Below are 17,177 nucleotides of genomic sequence, written 5' to 3' on the forward strand. Positions count from 1 at the left end.
TCTCCCTTCAGATGGGCTCACAGACACATACAGGGAGGTCACCGCATCAGGAAAAAGAGAAATAAGCTGAATATCATCTGATACGGTGACAGGTAAGTAACACAGCCCTATAACGGGGCTCTTCAAAGCTCTTTTTTTCTTTCTTTCTTTTTTTTTTTTTTTTTTGGTACTGGGGATCGAACTCGGGTTCTTGTGCTTCAGAGCTCTTAAAAGGAATAAAACCTGTAGTATAGACACAGAAAAGACAACCCGCATATTAAAGAGAAGAAAAAATTACTGTGTCATATTTAGTATAATCTCATTTTTGGCAAAAACATTTGCGGCCTCGTATAAATAACACATACACATATCAGTATACACACTGGAAAAAATCTACAGCTTAAACAACAAAGGTGCTTATGGTCATCTCTAAGGCTTGGATGGAGTCCAAGCTGCCCAGGCTGCCTTCAACTTGTGATCCTGCTGTCTCAGCCTCGAAGGAGCTGGGATTTCAGGCATGCACCACCACGCTTGGCAAGACTTCCATTTTTAAGGCAAATACTACTTTTAACAAGCATGTGGTGCTCTTATAACATGGGGGGGTGGGGTTTGCACAATTTTCAATGGAGTTTCTGTATTTCCAGAAGTCGAGAGAAAAGGAATACTCAACACTGTTCTATGTGGTGACCTCGAGGCCAATTTCACACCACAACCAAAACATTTCGCCTGTACCACAGAACTCCCTCCACTGTGCAATGGGGAGATACAAACCCTGATTCCTTATTCATAATTCCAAAACCCAAAAAGCTCCAAAACCCAAAGTGGCTTTTTTTTTTTGGTACCGGGGATCAAACTCAGGACCTTGTGCTTTCGAGGCAGGCAAGGTGCCACAACTAAATCCTCGGCCCCCAAAGTGGCTTTTTAAAAAGCTTATCATAAGCTCATCTAGAACAGAACCTAAACTGACAGGAGACATTTACAGGCTTTGTGTAAACCACTTAGTGGGGGTATTTATATGTTTTCCTGAAATAATTTTGACTATGAGGTGGTATTTTCCAAACTATGAGCAACTCTGAATTTCAAAATATACCTAACCATCAAGGTTTGCAATAAGGAGTTTGTGGGCCTCCATCCACAATTAAAGATGTCCTAGGTTAGTAAGCACTCCCCACCTCCTTTTTTTGTTGAGACAGAGTCTTGCTATATAGTTCATGCTAGTCTCAAACTCCAGGTGATCCTCCTGCCTCAGCCTCTCCAGGGCTGGGATTGCAGGAGTGCGCCACCATGCCTTGCCAGCATTTCCTTTAAAGATGCAAATTCTCAGCCAGGTGTGGTGGCACAGGCCTGTAACCCCAGCACCTGAGAGGCTGAGGCAGGAGGATTGCCACCAGTGAAAGCCAGCCTGGGTTACATAGTAAGTTTAAAGCCAGTCTGAACTGCACAGCGAGACCCTGTCTCAAAAAATAAATAAATAAATGAATTAATTAATTCTTGAGACTTGTGAAGGACAATCAGTCACTCAACATAACATAACCACACTGCCTTCCTCCCAAAACCTAGCTGATATCAGCTGCATGGAGAAAAAGGGACAGGGACCTAAGGAAAGGGAAGGTTCTCAAACATGTGACATTTGGTGACTAGAACCTGCCTGGAGAGATCTGAGAACAGGAAAAGTGCCAAGAGATCTGGAGACCTAAGGAGAAGGACAATATCTAACTCAAAGTGCTGAAGGCCTCTTCCTCCTCCCCTACAAGCCTGTTCACGGGGCTGAAACCAAGGCCCCCACTATTAGTAAATTGCTACTTCAAGTAAGATGCTAAATAATAAGCTTTGCACGCTGGGCTGGTAACCCAACCACATTGTTTTATTTTGTTTTGTTTGGTACTGGGGATCGAACTTGAGACCTTGCCCTTGAGAGGCAGGCAGTAAAACCACTGAGCTAAATCCTTGACCCACCGCATTGTTTTTATAGAAAAATGTGTTCTGCATCCCAAATAATCAATCTGCAAAATGATCTCTGAGAACACAGACAGCTCTTATGTACAAACGCGTGCCTGAAGGAACTGTTCCCTGCAAGGAACAGCCCTCCAGTCACTGCACGGGCAAGAAAGCCACACAGCCAGGGCAAAGGCTACCTCACAGGAACCCCTCAAAACACTGCTGAAACATGAACAGGTTGCCAGAATACACAACCCCAAGTCAAAAAAGAGTTTTCAAAGACAGAACTGTGAAGGACCCAAGTTTGATCCCCGGTACCAAAAAAAAAGACAGGACTATGAGAAATGAGGTTGTACCCACAGTCTCTTCAGCCTTAAATCTGTCTCTGACAAAGGAACCCTTGACCTCCCAGTTTAAGACAGCAATATCCAGAGTTTTAAAGATGTTCCTGAAAAAAAAAACAATAAAATCCAAGAGTATCCTGGATCATGACCTACCACTGGAAAACAGGTGTACATGTTCGACCTGTACAAGACTGAGAAACACAGCAGTCAGTGTCCAGGGACTACCCACTGTGTCCCATGATTTCTCACATCTCCGGCAGGAACACACACTACACCTCCATGAAGAGGATCTTCACTTTAAAAGACAGCTCCTGGGTGTGGTAGTGCACACCTGTTACCCCAGCACTCGGGAGGCTGATGCAGGCGGATCACTGGGAATTCAAGGCTGCAGCCTGGGTTACAGTGACTTCAAGGCCAGACTGAACTATATAATGAGACCCTGTCTCAAAAAGCAAAATAAATAAATAAAAGACGCCTGAGGCTCATGCAGGCTAAGACTCACCAGCCAAAACCCAGTTTTTACCACCGCACTAAGCAGAACTTCTTTCCACCGATCCAAAAAGTTGTTTCAAACTTCTGGCCACCTCTGGGGACACGTGGATCTTCTACAGGAGCCATAGGTAACTCCTGTGGGCCTTTCTCTTTCAGCACCCAGGTTTCCCACATTCATCTCCAGAGCCACATGCATGTCACTCATTAGCCTGGCTGCTATGTATCTCACATCTCCTGATCTCATCGCCAGAACTTGTAAGGCACACTTGCAGAGTTTCTGTACAAACTAAAACAAATGTCTGCTCTCCAATTCCCTGGCACTTTGCTCATCATGGGGGGCGGGTGGGTTAGTAGGGAATGCCTCTTCTGATTTTCAAAATTTCTCCCTCGTGAGATGCAGGGCAGAAGAAATATCAAATGCTTTCAAAACATTAGCTGTGTTTGGCCAACCTATTTGCTCCTGTCCGAATTTTCAATGTTATCTAAGTCCAGTTCTTCTTAGCTCAAAGGAGGTCAGCAAGCAGCCTTCTCCTCCAGGAAAGGGATCTGTGTACGATCCTTCCCTGGTATCTCCAACCCAGTTATCTGAGCCGAACTAAAAAGAGGCCACAGTGTAAACAAGTTACAGACAGAGACGCCAGACACTCATCTCCTTGCACAACCAGCCTTTTTAAATTAATGGTTTAGACACCAACGGCAGTTTCTCCCCATAAACTCTCAGCCACTGAAACCCCAGAGTCCGGCCTCCAAGAGGGACAGAGCGAGGAGGTGGGCTGGGGTGTGGAGGAGTCTGAAACTGGGCAAGGCAGGCCCAGACCCATCCCAGCAAGGTCCAATGAGAAAAGCAGCCGCCTCAATCCCTTTCACCCCCATCGCTAGCAACTGTTCCACCAGGTCAGGAGCGCCACCGAAATACGAGCTCCCCAAATGTGGGAAAGGTCCCCCCTATAATACATACCTGGAGCCGGCTCGGGCAGTCCAGGCTCTTCAAATCCTGGCTGCACCCCCGACTCCCCCTGGGCAGCCTCGGTTCACGCCCTTCCCCCATCCCCCCAGCTCCTCTTCCCTGAGGCCCAGCAAGTCCTGTTCCTCCCAGGAGCCCGTCAGCCTTTGGCTCCCCCAGTTCTCCATCTCGGGACCCGAGGCCCCCACTTCGAGTCCCACATCTCTTCCCCGCCCTCACGGGCGCTGCCCCCGCCCCGGCCTGGGCCCGGTCTCGCCGGCCCTACCTGGGGGCGGCTGCCGCTCAGCCTCAGCCATCTTCTGCCAGCAACCGAGCCGGGTCCCCGAGGGTTCCGCTCAATTTCCGCGGCTGCACCCTCCCTTGCCCCGGCTCCTGCCACAAACTCCGAGCTCGCGGAAGAACAATGAGCACCGGCTGGCTACCACCGAAAAGGGAGAGCTGAAGTCACCCCTCCAAAGACGGCCGCCACGCCGGCGCGAGGCACGCCGGGAGCAAACCTCCAACTGCCGGCTCGCTGCGCCCGCGCACACCGCGACGGCGGCCGAGTCGGAAGGGCGCGCCGTGGCGCATGCGCAGGGATGGCGGCCGGGCGCTGGAAACCCGGCGTCCGACTGCCATATCTTTGCGGGGCGTTGGGGAGGTGAGGAGGCGGCCATGTCTTTGCGTGGTAGTACCCCAGCTGTCATCCTTGCACGTGCCATTGAGCCTAACGCGAGGAACACGAGAGGTCACTGCCCCGTTAAAGTGGTTGGTTGTGTTTTCCTGCCACTCTGAGAGGAACGCGTAGGGCCCCTGGGCGGAACGCAGCACCGCCTATGGAATTTAGACCGCGCTGGAGAGTGGCGCAGAGCCAGCGGGACTGAGGTGTCGGCCGGGAGTCCCCGCTGAGCCCCAACGTCTTGCGCGGTCTCCAACCGCCAACGGCTTCGGCCCCGCCCCGGCCCCGCAGGCCCCGCCCCGCGCCCCGCTAGGCCAGCTAGCCTCCTGGTCGCTCGCCCGAGGCCCCGCCCGCGGCCCACTCGGCCCGTGGGTGGGCGCCGGGCCGCCGCTCCCCGCTAGTGGCAGTGACTCGACGACCTTGGCCCCTGAGCCCTAGCGGGGACCCAGTGATCCGGCAGGGGCGCGGACCTTGTCCAGCGCGCGGGGCCGAACGGACTGAGTGTCCGTTGGGGACCGCAACCATGTTGGCCTTTGCTGCGAGGACCGCGGTGAGTGCGGCTGGGGCGCGGGGACGGGGACGCAAGAGGGCTGTCGAGGGCCGCGGGATGGAGTGCTGGGGCCTCCCCGAGTTCGGCGGAGGAGATGGCCCGCAAGGTCGGGACGGACAGTGACAAGGACCGGAAAGGGCGGCGAGACCCCGGCCCGGTGGCCCCGCATTCGACTGGCGCCCAGCCGCGCACGCCGTGTGGCCCGCCCCTGCCCAGCCGCGGCCAATCTCCAAGCCTGTCCAGCGGGTCAGTGCCCTTGCCCCCCAGGGATCTGTGTGTGGCCAGAGAAGCTCACGTGGAGGCTTCGAGCTGAGCTTGGCAGAAAGTCCTGGGAACTGGCGGAGGGGCAAGTGGCGGCCCCGTGCCCTGTCTCCCCACAATCCGTCTTCCCCTCCTGTCCACTCTGCTCACCTGTCCTCCCAACCACAAGCTGCTGTCCTCGTTTGGGTCCCTTTCCTCTCTGATCCTTGCATGTCTCTGCTTGCCGGGCTCTGTCTCCCAGGGACAGCCAGCGGCTCAGGGCTCACTCTGGGCTCAGACTGACTTGACTGGTTAGGAGTCCCAGGGTCTGAGCCCCCTCCTCCCTTTTTCTCGGCCAACAGAGCCTCCTGGGCATCCAGGACCACCAGGTTGGCCTGATGACCCCACTGCTGGGAAAACTGAGTCAAGAAGGAACTTGGCCAGGTGCCCAGCATCTGCTAATTCAGATCTAACGCAGTCCTCAAACCAGCAACCTTTGGCTTATTTTTCCTGCCAGACATCCTGTATTCTGGGCCTCCAGCTGAAGGAACAACTGCTTGGAAAAACCAGGCTTTCGTAGAGACCAGGAAGAGCCCAAGAGTCCAGAGGGAGGAAGGGAATGGGTGTGGCTCTTGGCTACCCTTTCCAGGGGTCTGTCCCCTTGCTCCAGCCCCATTTGGAGGGCTGATTTTCAAAGCCACTGTGGTTTATAGGCCTGGCTGTTTCCACCCTCCAGCCAAGTTTCCCCACATCAAAAAGATCTACATGAATTTTTAGCAGGTGGATTTTTTGTAATACCTCTTGGCCAAGGCACCTCCCTGGCACTAGGCCCATTCAGAGACGAAAGGGGAAGCTTTCCAGGTTCCCTCCTACTCCAGTGCCCACTGCCAGCCACTCACCTGTGTCCCATTCCTCATCTGGAAATTAGAGAGGTGGGAGCAGCTGTCGAAGTCCAGTAGCTTCTGCCACTGTCACAACCCCAGATGCCACCCCAGTTGCCATGCCACTGCCATTGTGCCTCCCCGCCCTGAACTTTGGCTCTTGTCTTTTCTTTCCAGCCCGGGCAGGTAGCTGCCTCTTGTTAGGTTCTGCTCCCTCCCTGGGTAGCACAGTTAGGCTTAGCGATCCAGCCAAGGCAGACAGACAGGGTCAGGGCCTCAGTCGGGCTGTGGAGGACAGGCAACAGAGACAGCAGGTATGGGACAGACTTGCCCGCTTCCTGCCAGCAGCTGGGGTCCCTCCTGTCTCTCTCTCTGCTGCCTCCAGAATCTCCTGGACGCCGTCTCTGCCTCTGTCTCTGCCACTGCTCACACTCCATGCCAGGCCACTCAGCTTTCTCTCACTGCCCCGCACCCTGGCCCCCGCCCCGCAGACAGGAGGAAAGCCTGAGGCCTTGCTGTCCGGGTCTCTGTGCTTCTCTTTGATCCTGTTTCTCAATCTAGAAGGGATGAAAGAAAAGGAGGTGGGGAGGGAGAGGAGAGGGAGCCGTCACCGATCTAGGTGACCTGTCTTCCCAGGCAAAGAAGGCTGGTGTCTGTGCTTCCAGACAGTAGGGAGCTCCCCCACACTTCTACCACCCTAACAGTGACATGTACCCTGACTGGGGTCCCCTGGGCCACACCCCACCCTCCCCGTGCCTGCCTGCACGTCCAACCCTCTCGGGAGGCGGGGGCATCACAGCCCTGGGGGGCTGGGAAGCCTGGGTAAGTGCCACCCATGAGGCCACCTCGCCCCCAGGGGCAGGCAATAAGTACCCAGGACTTTGGCTTGGAGAGCACAGAGCTGTGGAGGGAACAGACAAGGTGCCCTGTTCCCCTAGGTGAAGCCGCTGGGCTTCCTCAAATCCTCCTCCTTGATGAAGCTGCCTGGCAGGCTCAAGGCGCACCAGGATGCACTCCCTCGGCTGCCTGTGCCCCCGCTCCAGCAGTCTCTGGACCATTACCTCAAGGCACTGCAGCCCATTGTGAGCGAGGAGGAGTGGGCCACCACCAAGAAGCTGGTGGACGAGTTCCGGAACCCGGGGGGCGTCGGGGAGCGGCTGCAGAAGGGGCTGGAGCGCAGGGCCAAGAAGTCGGAGAACTGGGTGAGTGCGGAGGGCTCCCTGGCACCACTCAGCATGGCTGCTGCTGGCTGCACCCCTGGAATCTCTCACGACAGCCACCCTGGCACATGCCCTGGTCTGCTCTGTGGAGGCTCCTGGTTGCTCACCCTGTGCTTGGCACTCAGTGGCCACAGGGTGGCCAGGGATGGGGGCAGTCTCTGGGAGCTGGAAGTCACATGGGGGCAGAGTGCAGGTCTGTGTGAGGCCCTTTCAGGAAGGGAAGTCCTGTGCAGGGGAGAGGGGGGAGCCCGTGGGCGGGCAGCTGACAGCATCTTTCTGTTGAGTGGGCAGGGAGGGTGGGAGGAGGGTGGTAGATCTGGACGAGGGGCAAAGGGGCAACAGCCTGGCGTGTGCGACCAGGCTGGAAGGGAGGGTGACAGCGGAGGGGACGGAGCACGGGCTGGCACTGGGCTGTGTGCTGCTGTGTTCCTCTGGTGCTGGCTTTGTCTGTTGGTGTATTTGGTATTCAGTGCACTTCCTGCCCTTGGCTTTTACTTCCACACCGAGAACAGAGATGCTGCTTGGAGGAAAGAGTGGGAGCCAGGGCGGGTGCCTGCGCCCCAGGGAGCTACAGGTGCCCTGGGCCAGGGGAGGGGAGGTCAGAGGCCCAGGATTGTCTGCAAGGCAGTGGCCAGACAGCTGTCCGCGAGCCACGCCCAGGGCTGTGGGAGAGGGGCTGCCACATCGGTGGTGGCTGAGGAGATGCCGATGTGGGAGAACTGGGCAGAGTTCTGCCCGAGGAGCACTTGGTGTCCACAGAGGACTGGTCCTGGGGCCCCGGCAGAGACCACAATCTCCAGCCCTCAAGTCCTTTGTCCAAAGTGGCTTAGTGTTTGTGCCCACCTTCTACATACTTTCAGTCCCCTCCAAGTGACTTGTGATACCTGTGTTAGCGCTGTGTGGTCACTACCCTGTGTCGGGACAGTGACAAGCAAAAACAGTCGCAAACGTTTACATAGATGCACTTGGGTATTTCTTCCACTCAAACATTCCCTGTCCTGGCCTGGTTGGATCTGTGGGGAGGCTGACTGCACTAGGAAGTAGGAGGGGCCATGGGGCAGGCAGGTGGAACCCCATGGGAGGTGGGAAGCAGGTGGGCTCAGCAGGGCAGGGCCTTCGGGTTGAGAGTGAGGATGCTGGCCCTGAAGGGCTGGGGCTGGGGTTTTTCAGGTGGTTCAGCCAGGGACTCTCAAACCAGAGTTCACAAGGCAGGGGTCAGCCCACCTGCTCCCCAGTCGGGGTGCTCCTGACCACCGAGAAGTCTCTCTGGGAGACGCCTTGCCTGCAGGCTCTCCTGTGTCCCAGGTACAGCCAGAGGCTCTGATTGTCCTGTCTGCCTCTCCCTGCTATTGAGGAAACTGAGGCCCAGAGAGGGGACCAGAGCCCTGCAGCAGCTCCTGCGGAGGCCCCATGCCACACAGGGAGCCTGGCTGACCCAGGGCCCATCCCCAGGCTGTGAGCCAGAGGGGAGAGGTGTCCTACCTGGAGCAGGTCACCTCCCCTGCCTCTTGCTGAGGCCTGGGGAGTGGCTTGGTGCCAGGGACCAGCAGTTCCCCACGAGGAGTCTGTGGGGTGAGGAGTGCAGCAGGGCAGGGGAGCGAGGCTGTGCGTGTGGGGTGTGGACAGCAGGAAGGCCAGGGCTGAGTTATGTGGGTGTGCGGCCCCGGGACAGCCTGCAGCACAGTGTCCATGGCTGGCCCCGGACAGGCCCTCAGGACATGTTATCCGTACATTGTCACCAGCACAATCACTTGTCCCTGCTGTGAGCCCCTCAAGATTGCCCTGACCAAGGGGTTAGGGTGGGTGTCCCCTTCCCAGCCTGTCACTGGCAAAACTGAGGCCACTGAGTGAGTCTCTTGGGCTGCCCGGCAGAAGGCCCTTGTCTCCTTGGACGGTTCCCAGCCTGAGAAAGTCAAGAACTCACTGGCTGGACTTGGTTTTCATCTGACTTTCCCTTCTATTCTTTCTGTTTGTCAGGGATGCATTTTTTTGTTTTGTTTTGTTTTGTTTTGTTTTGGGTTTTTTGTGGTACCGGGGATCGAACTCGGGACCTTGCGCTTGAGAGGCAGGTGGCGGAACCACTGAGCTAAATCCTTGGCCTTGGGATGCATCTTTTTTCACTAATGTGTTGTGACCATTGACTGAGAACTTGCAAGATAAAGCAGACTGGGGGCAGGGTGTAGCTCAGTGAGTGTGTGCTTGGCATGCCTGTGGCCCTGGGCTCTCACCCCAGTGCCACTAGAAAGAAAAGAAAACTGGTGGCCCCTCCTGTGCCCCGCCTCAGGTTTCCTTCCAGCCTTTCTGCAGGGAGACTGTGGGGTGCGGGGCAGGGCAGGGTGCGCTGGGTCTCGGTGGTCATTCGGACACTCAGTGCTGCAGAGCAGGGCCACCCAGGTCCCTGGGCCGGGAAGGAAGGGGCTGCAGGTCCTGGCACCCCTGACGTGGTCTGCGCCTTCCCCAGCTGTCCGAGTGGTGGCTCAAGACAGCCTACCTCCAGTACCGCCAGCCCGTGGTCATCTGCTCCAGCCCGGGTGTGGTTCTGCCCAAGCAGGACTTTGTGGATCTGCAGGGCCAGCTCCGGTGAGTGGCCAAGGTTGGGAGGGGCCGGGAGGGGCTGGGGCTGGGGCTGGGGCTCTGGGTGTTTCCAGAGCCACAAACCCATTCCCACCCAGCGCTGCTGTCCTTTTATCCCTATAAACACCTTCAGGAGGACCATCCCCTTTTACAGATGGGGAAACTGAGGCTGGGCATGAAGGGACCTCCCCAGGGTCACCCTTCAGGACAGGAGGCAGAGCCTCCCTTAGCAGAGTGTCGTAAGTGTCCTCTCCTTCCCACTGTCTTCAGTTGGGCACAGAGGTGACCTTTATACACAGTCCCCTTTTCTACATCAGCCACGTCACCTGCCCTGGCCCCTGTCCAGTAGTACCAGAGATAAAAATACCAGCAGCAGGGATCCCTGCACAAGGCCACCGCTCTCACCACTGTGCAGCCACCTGCTGCTCTTAAAGGGACAGGGCAAGTAAAAGACAAAGAAGGAAAAGGGGGGGGGGCGGTGCTCAGCAGGAGAGCACTTACCTAACTAGCATGTCCAAGGCCCTGGGTTCCATCCCAGCACTGCAAGAAATAATAAAGGGGCCAGGACACCCCGAGAAGGGCCAGGGCTCAGTCCCAGAAGTACAGTCAGTGGTGCCTGTGTTAGGGAATTGTTAGTGGCTGGTCTGGGCCAGGAAATCCCTCTTCAGAAACCCAGATGGTCCCCCTGGATCACACCTGCAGTCCCAGCTACTCAGGAGACTGAGGCAAGAGGATGACAAGTCTGAGGCCAGCCTGGCCAATTTAGCAAGACTTCATCTCAGACTTTTAGCCATGGTGGTGCACACCTGTAATCCCAGCACTCTGGGAGGCTGAGACATGAGACGGTAGGATCACAAGTTCAAGGACAGCCCAGGCAACTTAGCAATTAGGGAGACCCTGTTTGAAAACAAAAAAGAAGGGCTGGGAGGTAGCTCAGTGTGAAGGCCCTGGGTTAAATCCTGGGCTGGGAGTGTAGCTCAGTGGTGGAGCACTTGCTTAGCATATGCACTACAAATCTGTAGCACTACAAAAGAAGGAAAGAAGGAGAAAAGGAAGGAAGGAAGGGAGAGAGAAGGAGAAAGGGAAGGAGGGAGAGAGGAAGAGGAGAGGGAAAAGGAAGGGTCTGAGCAGAAGAGACACCCGTTTCACTGCCTGCCCCTTCCTATGCCCTGGAGACCCCAGGCAGCTTGCACCTGGGCTCCTCGAGGGCAGGGAAGGTGAGGCTGGAACCCATAGGTTCTTCTGTGGCCACCCCTGCCCCCAGCCCGCGTCCCTGGCCCAGGGGCCCCTGGGTGTCCACACAGCTTCATATCTCTAACCGATCCCTCAGGTTTGCTGCCAAACTCATCGAGGGCGTTTTGGATTTCAAGAGCATGATCGACAAGTGAGCACCCCACCCTCAGCCACCCTTGCCCCTGGCCAGGCCGAGGTCAGCCCTCTCCTGTTCCTGTCGGTCCAGCTTCCATGAGGGTTGGGAATAGCGCCTACTGGTGACTGGGACACTTAAGGTTCTCTGCTGTTGCTGCTGGCCTTGTCCCGTCCCAATCAAGGATGACCCCAACCCAGGCATGCGGGCGCACACCTGCAATCCCAGCACTCAGGAGGCTGAGGCAGGAGGCTCACTGGAGTTTGAGGCCAGCTTGGGGTACATAATGAGTTCAAGGATAGCCTGAACTGCATACCAAGACCCGGTCTCAAAACAAGAAAAGAAAAAGAGACCCTAGAAGTTGACTTGCTGCCTTATGTTCCCCATAGCAAACTGAAGCCCAGAGTGGGAGTTTCTGGGTGACTCATAAACAGGGCCCGCCAGGGGATCACAGGCCTCCTGACCCCTTGGTCCCGATGGCCCCTGCTCACATTAACAGGGAGGAGAGGTGCTGGGGTCAGGCCCTGGTGTGTGAGCCCCACTCGCCCACCCTGCCTGCCCCCTTTCTGTGCCCCTTGGCCTCACTGTCCTGTGCCCCACAGCGAGACCCTGCCTGTGGAGCAGCTGGCGGGGAGGCCGCTGTGCATGAACCAGTACTACCAGATCCTGTCCTCCTGCCGTGTGCCAGGCCCCAAGCAGGACTCCGTTGTCAGCTTCCTAGAGGCCAAGAAACCGCCCATGCATGTCACTGTGGTGCACAACTACCAGGTGGGCGGCACCGCCTGGGCCTAGAGCCCTGCTCAGCTGCTTCCCCAACATCCGACCTGCACTGGCCCCGGTGACCTCCCCTCCCCTCCCACCTTGCCTCACTCAGTTCTTCGAGCTGGACGTGTACCACAGTGACGGGACGCCCTTCACCTCAGACCAGATCTTTGTGCAGCTGGAGAAGATCTGGAACTCGTCCCTGCAAACCAATAAGGAGCCGGTGGGCATCCTGACCTCCAACCACCGCAACACCTGGGCCAAGGCCTACAACACTCTCATCAAAGGTGTGGGCTGGGCTGGGGGTCAGTGAAGCCGCGCTGCATGCTGTGCTGGCGGCCACAGGCCTCACATGCTGGATCCCCCGTCACCCGGGGCTTCCAAGCCGCAGCGTCTGCAGCAGGCCTGGGGTGTGGGAGGCAGGCAATGGATGCCTAGGGGGCCCAGACTGGGAACCCCCACCCTAGCCGGTGAGTCTCATCCCACCCCTGCTGCCCGCAGACAAGGTGAACCGGGACTCGGTGCGCTCCATCCAGAAGAGCATCTTCACTGTGTGCCTGGACAAGCCAGTGCCCAGGGTCTCGGAAGACGTCTACCGAAACCACGTGGCTGGCCAGATGCTGCATGGGGGCGGCGGCTTGCTCAACAGTGGCAACCGCTGGTTCGACAAGACGCTGCAGGTGAGGCCTGGCCTGATCGCTGCGCCTCCGCCTCCGAAGCAGGACTTCCTCCCTGCTGCTCCAGGCTGCTGTCCCAGCCTCCTGCTTGTAAAGCAGGGTGCGCCGTAATTACCTGTCATTATCCGAGCACATCAGAGAAGGTCAGAGGTCAGACCTGACCGTCTCACTGTGCCCGGAACATGGGGTGACTGGAAAAACGCCACATTGCGGGTCCTTGAGGACTTGCTGGGGTATGGAGTTCAGGAAGGGCCGAGGGAGGGCAGGCTGCCTGACAGATGGCAGCTGTCACTAACAGTGGAAAGTCAGTGTCACCCCTGAGATGGCTTCAGACAGGCCCTTCCCCTGAGGCCCCCAGTTCGCCTGACAGGCCCCTGTCCCTCCCCGCAGTTCATCGTGGCCGAGGACGGCTCCTGTGGACTCGTCTATGAGCATGCGGCAGCCGAGGGGCCCCCCATCATCGCCCTGGTGGACCACGTCATGGAGTACACGTGAGTGTGCTGACTCCCTTATCCCCAGCTCCTGGGACGGTGGCCTGGGGGTGGCCTCACTCCTCCCCTAGGCCTAGGCGGCAGTCTCAGGAAGGGGAGCAGGCCGAGGCCGTGGTTGGAGAGTGAACCCTGACCCTGCGGCCTCCCACTGGGAGCCTGGCCCAGCCCAGCCCTCCCCAGCCTGGCACTCCGCCCCACTCTGCACAGGAAGAAGCCGGAGCTCGTGCGCTCGCCCATGGTGCCCCTGCCCATGCCCAAGAAGCTGCGGTTCAACATCACCCCCGAGATCAAGAGCGACATTGAGAAGGCCAAGCAGAACCTCAGCATGTAGGTGGCTGTCATTGTGCCTTGGGGCCCGGGGGCAGGGGCTGCTGGGCGGCTCTCACCCTCCCTCCCCCGTCCCGCCCAGCATGATCCAGGACCTGGACATCATGGTGCTGGTGTTCCACCACTTCGGGAAGGGCTTCCCCAAGTCCCAGCAGCTGAGCCCGGACGGCTTCTTCCAGATGGCCCTGCAGCTGGCCTACTACAGGTGCGGCCCTGGCCTGAGGGGGCAGGCGGGCGGGGACCTCCCCTCCCTCGAGCTCAGCGCCCCTGCCCCTCCTGCCCAGGATCTACACCCAGGCCTGTGCCACCTACGAGAGTGCCTCCCTGCGCATGTTCCACCTGGGCCGCACTGACACCATCCGCTCGGCCTCTGTGGACTCGCTGGCTTTCACCAAGGCCATGGATGACCCCAGCGTGCTGGTGAGAGCCTGGGCCAGGGAGGCACCATGCTGAGCCATCCCCTTTCCCCTTTGTTCTGCCAGTGTGCACTGGCCGGGCACCTGTGGGATCCCAGCCCTGTGGTGCGCAATGGGAATCTGACAAGATGGAGCCATGGCTTTGTTCTGAGCTTCCTGACAGCCAGAGGAAAGGATCCATCCATTCAGCCATTCACCCACCAGCAATGAGGGCCTGCCCTGTGTTGGCCCTGGCCGGGGGCCGAGGAGATGGCAGCTCCTACACAGTGCCTCGGATAGTGGGCAGGGAGGGACAGCATCTCAGTCCCTCTCACCCACACTCCCCAGGAGCACCAGAAGGTGGAGCTGCTGCGGAAGGCCGTGCAAGCACACCGAGCCTACACCGACCGAGTGAGTGGGCGTCCAGGCCAGGGGGGCAGGGGACGGCCTGTGGCCTCATACCTGTTCCTGACAGCTTCTTCCCCACAGGCCATCCACGGGGAGGCCTTCGACCGCCACCTGCTGGGCCTCAAGCTGCAGGCCATTGAGGACCTGGTGAGCATGCCGGACATCTTCATGGACACCTCCTACGCCATCGCCATGCACTTCAACCTCTCCACTAGCCAGGTGGGCACTGCCCCGCGTACAGAGAACCCACTGTGGCTGGGGCTTGGGGCCGTGTGGACGGGCCCACACCAGAGCAGCTGTGGTGCCCAGGAGGATCTGGGGGCAGGGGGCACATGGCAACTCCGGCACGTGAGCAGACGCCCCCAGCCCTGTGAGGGAATTGGCTTTGTCATTCGCTGGTCAGCTACAATCGCCTGATCCGTGCCAGCCTGCACTGGGTGCTGGGAGGTGGCAGGGACAGACAAGAAGGGAGGAGGGAGAAGCCAGGGCCCTCACAGAGGAAGGGCCCCCAGGGTCACACACCCACGGATGAGAAGGAGAGCCGTGTGCCAGGGAAGGTGGGGGCAGCTCGGGCAGGCAGGGGGTGAGTGTGCCCCTGCTGTGCCCAGGTGCCCGCCAAGACAGACTGTGTCATGCTCTTCGGGCCTGTGGTCCCCGACGGCTATGGTGTCTGCTACAACCCCATGGAGACCCACGTCAGCTTCTCCATATCGGCCTACAACAGCTGTGCTGAGACCAATGCCGCCCGCCTGGCGCACTACCTGGAGAAGGCGCTGCTGGACATGCGCGAACTGCTGCAGCGCCACCCCCGGGCCAAGCTCTGAGTCCCTGTGGCCAGGCCTGCCCGCGCCACAGTGAAGGCTGTGGAGATGGGCACCTGCCAGGGCTCTGCCCCTGGCTTCCACAGCTCCTGGCCCTGGGTCTGACCAAGCCAGGGACAATGTCCTCTCGTGAGGTCTGCAGGCCCAAGCCAAGTGCCTTCCATGACTGTCCCCAGGAAGTGCCAGAGCCCAAGTGCTGGGTAGATTTGAGACTGAACAGGACGGAAGACACAGGCCCCAGGCCCCGGCGTGTCATCCTTGGGCCTCCCTGGCCAGGAACAAGTCCAACCCCGAACTGGCCAAAGCAGGGACCTAAAAAGAGCTCCTTTCTTCCCAGCTTCCCATCTCCACGCCAAGCCAGGATCTGTACCATCTCCCATCTCCCAGTGACCCGGAGACAGGTTTAGCTTTGGCCGAAGGCTCTAGGCCTCCCCGAAGCAAGGGACAGATCAAGGGGACGCTCGAGGGGCTGTCCTCATGTGGCCGCCGTGGATGATGTGGCTCGGGAGCCCGGGCCTCTCCCTGATCCTGACGCGCACCGGTGGTGTACAGTGTGAAGGTGCCATGTGGCTGAGTAATAAAGGAGAAATATGCTGGTGAGCTCGAGTTGCAGCCGAGCAGCACCCTGGGGACAGATGCCTGGCCTTGCTTGGCTCTAGCTTTCCCTCCAGGGTCTGGGAGCTGTTGTCCAACCAGCCAGTGCCCAACGGCTCCCAGAGATGCCAAGGAGTCCTCAGGTTGCACACAGGGGGCCACAGCTGGTCCCACTGAGCCCACTGGGCCAGGTAGTTGTGGCAGCGGCAGCAGGCATGTCCCACCCTGGCCACAGGCCAAACACCCACCCAGTCAGAACTGGATCTGTCCCAACCCATGCACCCTGCAGAGGCAGAATGTGCTGCCACAGTCAGGCACAGAGCTGGGCACAGCATGCACTCCTACAATCCCAGCCCCCTGGAGGCCAGCGTGAGCAACTCAGGGAGACCCTGTCAAAAACACTGCTAGGGGGCCGGGGGTTAGCTCAGTGGTACTGCCGCTTGCCTCGCAAGCGCAAGGACCCAAGTTTGATCCCCAGTACCATAAAAAACAAAACAAAACATTGTTGGGGATGTAGCTCAGCAATGGAACCCTGGGTTCAATCCCCAGTACTGTTTTTTAAAAAAAAGCAGGGTGTGGGTGACACACGCCTGTCATCCCAGCACTCTAGGAGACTGAGGCAGGAGGATTGCTTTGAGTTTGAGGCCAGCATGGGCTACATAGTTCAATGCCTGCTTGAACTATGTAGCAAGATTCTGTCTCAAAAAAAAAAAAAGTGAAGTGGGCACATGGGAAAGCCCTGAGCAGGTGCCGGGCAGGACCTGCAGCGGAGTGGTGAAGGCTAACCTGAGGGTGTGTCCCGTGGTTTGCTTGGGTTTGTGGTTTTGTTTTTGGCAGTACTAGGGATTGAACCTAGGGTCTTCATGCTAAGCTCCTTTGCCAGCCCTTTTTATTTTGAGACAGGATCTAAGTTGCTCAGGCTGGGCTTGAACTCACAGTTCTCCTGCCTCGGCCTCCCAGAGTACAGGGATTATGGATGGGCATGGCCATGCACCAGCTTCCCTGTTGTTCAGATGAGGAAACTGAGGTTCAGAGAGGTTAAGTCACCAGGACACTGAATGGCTGGGCAGAAATTCCAAGGGGACACCCTTGATTCCTCCAGGCCAGGGTCCGAGGAGCCCACATGGCTAAGCTGCTGCCCCCTACATTGCCCAGCTGTCCGGGGACAGGGGAAGCTGCAGCAGTGGTGACAGCCCCGGGCCTGGCAGGCCTGGCCCAGTCTCCTTGGCCATGTGGGGGTGGGGCTCACAGCACCCTAGTTCGGGTAGCCACTTGCCCAGCCCAGGGAGCAGGGCATGGAGCCCCCCAGTGGGCTGTGCCTGCACCGCACCTGCTTCTTTGCCATTTGAGAACTACTTGACACAAATCTTAAGCCCTGGACGGGCCTCCTTCCTCCAGAAGTGTTTGCTTCTGCTAGAACAGGGATCACTACCTGTCAGGAGTCGCCTTCACTGAGTGTCAAGGTTCTGGGGGACCCAGTCCAGCCGAGCACGTGG

At 58.1% G+C, this 17,177-nt stretch overlaps 2 protein-coding genes across 10 annotated transcripts in view; one reads left to right on the forward strand and one right to left on the reverse strand.

Annotated features, from left to right (window-relative positions):
- Ptpa (protein phosphatase 2 phosphatase activator) overlaps positions 1–6,203 on the reverse strand; it is a 29,028-nt gene extending 22,825 nt beyond the window's left edge. The window contains exon 1 of one of the 3 annotated variants that reach the window (XM_087182726.1): positions 6,065–6,203. Coding sequence is in view for 2 of the 3 variants with exons in the window: in XM_004849140.4 (XP_004849197.1) it covers positions 3,983–4,013 (31 nt within the window). In the remaining variant the exon portion in view is untranslated. Of the gene's footprint in view, positions 1–3,982; positions 4,219–6,064 lie in introns of those variants that run through there. The other 2 variants (XM_004849140.4, XM_013073667.3) reach the window with 2 other exon arrangements.
- Crat (carnitine O-acetyltransferase) lies at positions 4,284–15,687 on the forward strand. 7 transcript variants are annotated; one of them, XM_021261894.2, is made up of 14 exons: positions 4,286–5,171; positions 6,985–7,248; positions 9,728–9,846; positions 11,171–11,224; positions 11,809–11,974; positions 12,081–12,255; positions 12,470–12,648; positions 13,036–13,136; positions 13,344–13,463; positions 13,546–13,668; positions 13,748–13,883; positions 14,207–14,269; positions 14,348–14,485; positions 14,875–15,687. In XM_021261894.2, exons 2-14 carry the CDS (start codon positions 7,021–7,023, stop codon positions 15,088–15,090), a joined length of 1,818 nt encoding a protein of 605 aa, XP_021117553.1. In that variant the 5' UTR covers positions 4,286–5,171; positions 6,985–7,020; the 3' UTR covers positions 15,091–15,687. The 7 variants fall into 7 exon arrangements, with proteins under 7 accessions (XP_087038835.1, XP_021117553.1, XP_004849204.1 ...); XM_004849147.4 differs by having other exon boundaries at positions 4,293–4,925; XM_004849145.4 differs by lacking the exon at positions 4,286–5,171 and adding an exon at positions 6,166–6,360.
- The last annotated feature ends 1,490 nt before the right edge of the window (positions 15,688–17,177 follow it).

Source organism: Heterocephalus glaber, unplaced genomic scaffold, assembly GCF_053883595.1.
Source record: "Heterocephalus glaber isolate CG9 unplaced genomic scaffold, H.glaber_assembly_v1.0 deba00001479, whole genome shotgun sequence".
Classification (NCBI taxonomy): Eukaryota; Metazoa; Chordata; class Mammalia; order Rodentia; family Bathyergidae; genus Heterocephalus; species Heterocephalus glaber.